Genomic DNA, 7,500 nt, shown 5'->3' on the forward strand with positions numbered 1-7,500 from the left:
CCCAGCAGTGAGTCCCTGAGTTAAAGCCCTCAGAGCCCAGGACACTGGCATAGTAATCAAATCTCTCTGGGTTATCAGGGAGCTGCTGTCTCTCATCACTGCCTTCCCTTCTGTCTTCATCACCATCATCATAGTCGTCATCACTGTGTTCAGCATCGTCATCATCACTGACTTCATCATCATCACTGCCTTCACCTCCGTCTTCATCACCATCATCATCGTCTTCATCACTGACTTTATCATCATCATTGTCATCACCCCATCTCACACTGGTCAGATTCTCAGACAGGATGAGATCTGGGTGTGCAGTGTTGGGATCCAGAGTCACAGGAGCTGCAGAGAGAAAGAACACACACATGAGCTGAACATGAGTGATGTGTGAGAAGAGAGAAAGGACACACACATGAGCTGAACACTGATTGATGTGTGAGAAGAGAGAAAGAACACACACATGAGCTGAACACTGAGTGGTGTGTGATAAGGATGTGAATGATGGTCAGTGTTAATAGTGGTGTTAACCAGCGTAATGGCACCTACACTAGGTAACACTTGGCAACTGTATGTATTCATATACCTGAAAGGAGGTAGAGCTGTGAGGGAGTTTAGCCACAAGGGGGATGATGGTGGAATGAAAGGGGGATCAACCAAACTCTCATGCATTTCTCTCTCTCTTTCTCCACACACATTTATATATCTATCCATCTGTGTATGCATCTCTCCTTCCATGTATTTTTCATTCTTCTTGCGTCTGTGTGTAATAAATCATGTTTAAACAACTATGGCTACTCATGTAAAGTCATTGCCCTGATCTTTGGTAGCTCAGGTCATGAGCATACAATGTGTGTGCGAGGCCTGCATATCTGTGGACTCTCTAAGAAAAGGGCCAAAAACTTCACAAAGTACTGCTCTAATTGTTAGCCTCTTTATCAGGTGTCACCTTTACCCTTAATGTACAATATGGACTGAGACTGTCGATCTGATCCGGATCCATGTTTCTCTGTCATGTGCCCCATGTCTTGTGCGCGCTCTCTCTCGGTTTCATCCATGAGGAAGATTTCTCTGGGTTGTAAATCATCACTTCTAAAGCATGTTATCTCCTTTCGGAGTCAGGTGTACACTACCGTTCAAAAGTTTGGGGTCACCCAGATAATTTCGTGTTTTCCATAAAAACTCACACTTTTATTTATCAAATGAGTTGCAAAATGAATAGAAAATATATTAAAGACATTGACAAGGTTTGAAATAATGATTTCTATTTGAAATATTAATTTTGTTCTTCAAACTTTGCTTTCGTCAAAGAATGCTCCATTTGCAGCAATTACAGCATTGCAGACCTTTGGCATTCTAGCTGTTAATTTGTTGAGGTAATCTGTAGAAATTTCACCCCACGCTTCCTGAAGCACCTCCCACAAGTTGGATTGGCTTGATGGGCACTTCTTGCGTACCATACGGTCAAGCTGCTCCCACAACAGCTCAATGGGGTTGAGATCTGGTGACTGCGCTGGCCACTCTATTACACAGCATACCAGCTGCCTGCTTCTTCCCTAAATATTTCTTGCATAATTTGGAGGTGTGCTTTGGGTCATTGTCCTGTTGTAGGAGGAAATTGGCTCCAATCAAGCTCTCTCTCTCTCTCTCTCTCTCTCTCTCTCTCTCTCTCTCTCTCTCTCTCTCTCTCTCTCTCTCTCTCTCTCTCTCTCTCTCTCTCTCTCTCTCTCTCTCTCTCTCTCTCTCTCTCTCTCTCTCTCTCTCTCTCTCTCTCTCTCTCTCTCTCTCTCTCTCTCTCTCTCTCTCTCTCTCTCTCCGCAATTTAATACTTCCTCTAAGCTAAATTTGGATTACTTATCAAATCCAAATAATGAAGTAATGTGTGTGTGTGTGTGTGCAGATGTGTATGCTCACTGTATTGAACAATCTCCTGCATCTTCTCCCAGACTCTGAACTTCAGGTTGCCCAGGTGTTTTGCCACATTGATCAGAGCTCCTGAAACCCTCTCTGGATCCTGCAGTGTGCACTGGGCTCTGGAATAACATTCAGGAGTCAGTGCTGCTGTGGGTTTGGGTTCAGAACCACAGAGAAGAGAGACAGGAGGCAGATCACTCACCTTTCCACTGTGCTCTTGTAGTTCTGGGAAATGGCAAAGGAAGAAGTATAATCAAAATTATTTCTCTTTTGATTAATTAATATCAAGCAATTACATGATTAAATCCATTAACAGATAAATGTAATGACACTTGTTTTTTTTCCCTCCAGACACACATCTCTCTGTGCTCCTGTCCTAGCTGAAAGACTCTTCAGGTAACACCTGTCCCACCTCACCTGCACACTAGTCTCACCCTGCCCTTCTTAAGAATCTGATGTCAGCATTTCTCTGCTGGAAGCTCCTCAATATAACCTCAATATTTAACCCTCAATATAACCTCAATATAGAACCCTCAATATAACCTCTTTATTAATCGGCTCTTCAGAATGTTCCAAAAAGTTCCTTTGATTTAAATGGGCCACCCCAACATTCACAGGTCTGTAATTTCTTTATATTCACCACTTCGAAAAATGTATGACTGCTGTCATTGGCAACGGGTTTCGTGCTTCTAATTCGCATCTTTCATATCATTTCAAGTAGTCCGGTCATTTAACATAACATAAAAGTCATTGTAACTTGAATTCAGCAAGTAAAGGGGTTGCTACACAACACCTGAAACTTTAAAGTTCTATTTGTGTGAAGAGCTTTTTTTTCTTAGCGGAAATCACGAAATCACGGAGGAATTTCTTCTATCGTTTTGCAAAGTAACCGTATAATAAGGGTGATAATGTAATGACCGCCGGACTATACATTATCCCTTACATATAGAGCCCTCAAAATAGAACCAAACTATATATCCTCAATATATAACCCTCTTTAACGGCAATATATAACCCTCATTATAAGCCCAGTATTCTGCTGAAGCCCAAAGGTGTAATGGGGGCTAAGAGCTCAAGATGGTGGATGAGGAGGAGGAGAGTGCAGCTCTTTCACTCCCCACACCCAGATTTCTCCCAGCAGATCTGGGATATGAACCCAGAGACTTTCATACACACAACCATTTGTTCATTGTGTCCTACAGAGTGAAGATTGCTGAGTTTTCAGTAAATAACAGGGACTGATCTTCCAGCCCTACAGGACGTATCCTGCATGTGCTGCCTGAAGAAGGTCCAACATGATGAGGGACCTGAGTCACCCCAGACACAAACTGCCCTCTCTGCTCCTCTCCAAGATGGAGGACTCTTCAGGTGATTTAAAGTCATTTTGTTGGATGTGAGTGTGACTCTCTGCACATCATATTATTAACATTTTCACAAATCATTTCATACATAGCTGAAAGAAAGCCTCAACAATACAAATAAACTGTTGGAAGTGTGTGTGTGTGAGTGTGTGTGTGTTTGTAGTGCATCACAGTAACGAGTAAGTGGCTGTTGAGGAAATTGTCCTAATTTCTCAAGAAAGAATATTCCACAACAGCTTTAACCTCCTTAGTCTCAGACTCCTCAGGTGAAACCAACCCAACAAACCCAGCTCTCCCCTACCTCAATCCCTCTGATACCTGCCCCCCCCCCCCCTTATTAAATACAACTATTAATCAGATCTTAAGAGTCATTATACAGACAGGGGATGGTTCTCACCTGCAGGAATGTGATGTCATCAGCTCCCATCTTCTCTTCTATGGCTCTGATTGTGTCTGAAAGAGATGAGATCTCTCTGCTCATCTTCTCAATCTTCTCCTTTATCATCTGACTCTTCTGCTCCTCCTCCTCCCTCAGTGCAGCTATCCTGGTCGCCTCTTCATCTCGTAGAAACTGGTGAAGCTCCTCAAACTCCTTCTTGATCTGCTTCTCTGTGTGCTGGGCCTGAGTCTAAATAGAACAACATGACTAAAGCCTTGATCCAATTCAATTATGAGCAGATGTGTCAGTTACATTTAAAATGATCCATAAAACATGATTTGCTGTCTCATGATGACATATTAAGAAATACTACTTCTTCATTATATGATCCATGTTTCACCTTAATATGAGCTGCTGTTTGGTCACAGGTGAGTGTAGCCTCCTTAATGGTCTTCAGTTTCTCCTGTAAGGGCTGCAGTTTGACCTTGAGCTCCTCCTGGAATAGATGAACACTTTACTGTAGACTAGAGTCCACACTACTACAATACTGGCACTAGGAAACCAAGTTGCTTCATTTTTAGGGAGTCTCTGAGGGATATATGAGCGAATGAGTGAATATCTGGATATTTTGTGCATGGAGTCAGGGGTGATATGGGGATAACAGGGGGGTTACCCCAAAGTATAGATAAAGTAGACCTAAGCGTTTCCAGATTAATAATACACATCAAGAGACATTAGACATGTTAAGAGATACGGTTTCAGACTTAATACAAATTTATTTTGGAAAAAGGGTATATTGTAATGATTTAAAGCCAATTAGGTGCATAATTAGACCACATCTCTTTGTCAGTAATGATTATGACTCCAAGATGAGTTTTGGAAACGATAGTGATGTGAAGTTTGACTCTTTGTTGGAGAGAGTCGAGGGCTTCCTTAAGTTTGCTCCTGTACACTCTGGGAGTCCTTGGTATGGCAGAGTGGGAGTGAGGAAGAAAAGGCTCAGAGTATTTCAGGTCAGAGGTTTGCATGATGTGCAAGTCATCAGTTGTAACAACAGCGTATAGACATCGCCATCTACTGTTGCATTTGAGGTATTACAGTACCTTCTGCCATGAATAGTCCACAGTCCACACCCAATAGAATAAAATAGATAGAATAGAATAGATCAATAAGTGTTTTGTTTTTTTAGCGCATCACCAATATTACCAGAGTAGTCTCTTACCTTACAGTCCAGTGCTGCTTCATCTACGGGACTGAAACTGTGATTTTTATGTTTCTTTGAGGTCTGACACACCAAACACACAGGCTGTTTATCCTCCAGACAGAAGAGCTTGAGTTTCTCACTGTGCAGACTGCAGAGCACCTCAGACCCTGCTAAAGCTCTCTGACTTCTGTCCCTTACGAAGGTCTCACAAAGGTTCTTTAAGTGGAGGTTAAGGGGAGGTTTGTCATTTGACGATGTTCCCCTACAGACTGGGCATTCTGTAGATCCCTTAGTGTCCCAGAAATGCTGCAGACAGGCTTTACAGACGCTGTGACTACAGGAGAGGAGGACGGGATCCTTGAAGATTTCAAAGCAAACAGGACAGGTGAAATCCTCCTCTGCAAAAGATGTAGAAGCCATTTTCCTATTCAGAACAAATTCAAGTTCAGTTCAGTTTAAGTCCCTTCTCTGTATTACTTTCACTTTCAGGTAGTTTAAAAAATACTGTCAGCCTGTTAGGATTCATCTCACATAACCCCCTCACACACAGGATAGTCAGTCACTTGAACTTCTGTTGAAGTCCAAATCAATCCGATTCAAATATTATCCGAGACAAAACTCATATTCTAGCAGCGTGTCACTACTCGACTAAACTGTTGCGCTTGTTGAACTCACTTCCGCATTCAGGACAGTTCAGTCAAGGGGAGGGACTTTGGTAGAGATTGAATCTGGTTGGTCTGTGTGAGAAGTTTAACATTTCCCTTCTCACTATTATGGACTTCATGGACTGTTTGCCCGCCTTACCGCGAGTGCGGGAGAGGAAGAGAGAAAATGAGTCTTCATTGATTCTCACACGCACGCATCCACACACACAGCGTCTCTCCTCTCTGATCGCGATATATGGATATCGTTAACGTTATTGAAAGTATTGTTTCATGTTTTGTAAACGTGTTGTGGTTATTTGTTGTACAGTGTGTTTGTGTCTTGTGTGTTTGTGTCGGGAGTTTGCCGCAGGTTTGCCGTTTATGCGCGGACATACCCGTCTGCTGGGATATAGCAATCATTCGTGCATTGTGACATTTTCCTACACCTTTTGTGAATGATACTGGTTTGTAAGTGTGGTGCCCACTTTCTCATCTTCCGTTAGCCATTTGTATTTCTATAATGTCCATAAACTGGTTAAACCTACACTTACTCACACTTCCCGGTAATCTCGCTTCCCCATAGTGTTCCCAATGCTAAAGCATGCTTCCCGCTGAGGTTGTACTTTTACAGCGGACCACTAGGGGAGGGAGTGGGGCATTCTGTTACAGGGGTGTTTGCTTTGTCCACATTTTCATTAGGTAATTATTATGCATTCTGGGGATATTTACTATGGTACGAAATGGGTGTTTGGTTGATAATGTTTGCATATGTTATTTTGCATACATTTTCTGAATGGATTTATTTTGTTAATAGTGAGCAATATATGTGTTCAACTATGTGTGTGTGTTTTCTCTTTGCAGATCCCAAAGTACTGAATCCCAACACTCCCAGCAAACCTGGCGTTGTGTTTCAGGATCTGACAAGCCTGTGTGATTCTAAAGACAACTACAACTTCCCTGACCACCCTGAGAGACTTCAGGCACACTGTCCTGGGCTACTACATTCATCACAGTACACAGAATACTTCAATGGATGTGTGTTTGGTCTCAGAAATATGTTAAGAAATTATTTAATAGTGAAATAAATGACAAAAGAAAATGAAGAATCTCCTGCCTTCAAATGAACATGCTTTTGCAAAGATGAACTGGTTTCACCTCGCTCTACTAATAAGACAGGACATCTCTTAGGACAGGCATGACACGTTTTACGATGAGGGCTAACCTGCCCGACAACATATCATTTTTAATGAAACTATAATCTGCAGTTAAACATTCATTCAGTCCTTCGTTCACTGGTTTGTTGGTTCAGTGCTCCAAGTGGTTCAGCCTTCAGCTTGGGTAATTCTCCCACAATGTGAGGTTACACTCCAAACACTGACAGACAAACGAAAAAATGTCCACGACTGACTTTATTTCTCTTAATAAAAAAATACCCACAGCTATAATCTATTCACATGTTATCTGTACAAAAAAAATGTCCCTTCGAAATGAATGCTGAAATGGTCTTCAGTGATGACCTCAGGCTGGGATATCCAGCCTGTCATCATGTCTGTAATCCTCCACCTCCATCGCCATCAGGAACTCTGCAGGACATGGAAGACAGTGTTTCTCACTTCAGCTCAAACAGTGTAGATATTAGATATCATTATGATAACCGTATGATCTTTATATATTATTATGATAACCGTATGATCTTTAAATATCATTATGATAACCGTATGATCTTTAGATATCATCATGATAACCGTATGATCTATCATTATGTTAACCGTATGATCTTTAGATATCATCATGATAACCGTATGATCTATCATTAAGTTAACCATATGATCTTTAGATATCATTATGATAACCGTATGATCTATCATTATGATAACCGTATGATCTCTAGATATCATCATGATAACCGTATGATCTATCATGATGATAACCTGTAGATATCATTATGATAACCGTATGATCTTTAGATATCATTATGATAACCGTATGATCTTTAGATATCACGGAGTA

At 41.5% G+C, this 7,500-nt stretch overlaps 2 protein-coding genes across 3 annotated transcripts in view; both read right to left on the bottom strand.

Moving 5' to 3' along the window:
• The window catches only part of LOC105895430 (zinc-binding protein A33-like), an 18,419-nt gene extending 12,904 nt beyond the window's left edge, over positions 1-5,515 (bottom strand). Inside the window, exons 1-5 of the mRNA XM_031581383.1 lie at positions 4,865-5,515; positions 4,043-4,138; positions 3,661-3,891; positions 2,105-2,127; positions 1,903-2,021 (exon numbers count right to left, since the gene is read on the bottom strand). Of these exons, the coding sequence (XP_031437243.1) occupies positions 1,903-2,021; positions 2,105-2,127; positions 3,661-3,891; positions 4,043-4,138; positions 4,865-5,266 (871 nt within the window). The 5' untranslated portion in view covers positions 5,267-5,515. The remainder of the gene's footprint in view (positions 1-1,902; positions 2,022-2,104; positions 2,128-3,660; positions 3,892-4,042; positions 4,139-4,864) is intronic.
• A 1,368-nt stretch (positions 5,516-6,883) lies between these two features.
• tmem237a (transmembrane protein 237a) overlaps positions 6,884-7,500 on the bottom strand; it is a 13,126-nt gene continuing 12,509 nt past the window's right edge. For both annotated transcript variants that reach the window (XM_031581413.2, XM_031581407.2), the window contains exon 13: positions 6,884-7,073. In XM_031581413.2, coding sequence (XP_031437273.1) covers positions 7,009-7,073 — 65 coding nt within the window. In that variant the 3' untranslated portion in view covers positions 6,884-7,008. The remainder of the gene's footprint in view (positions 7,074-7,500) is intronic.

This window comes from Clupea harengus, chromosome 2 (genome assembly GCF_900700415.2).
Source record: "Clupea harengus chromosome 2, Ch_v2.0.2, whole genome shotgun sequence".
Classification (NCBI taxonomy): Eukaryota; Metazoa; Chordata; class Actinopteri; order Clupeiformes; family Clupeidae; genus Clupea; species Clupea harengus.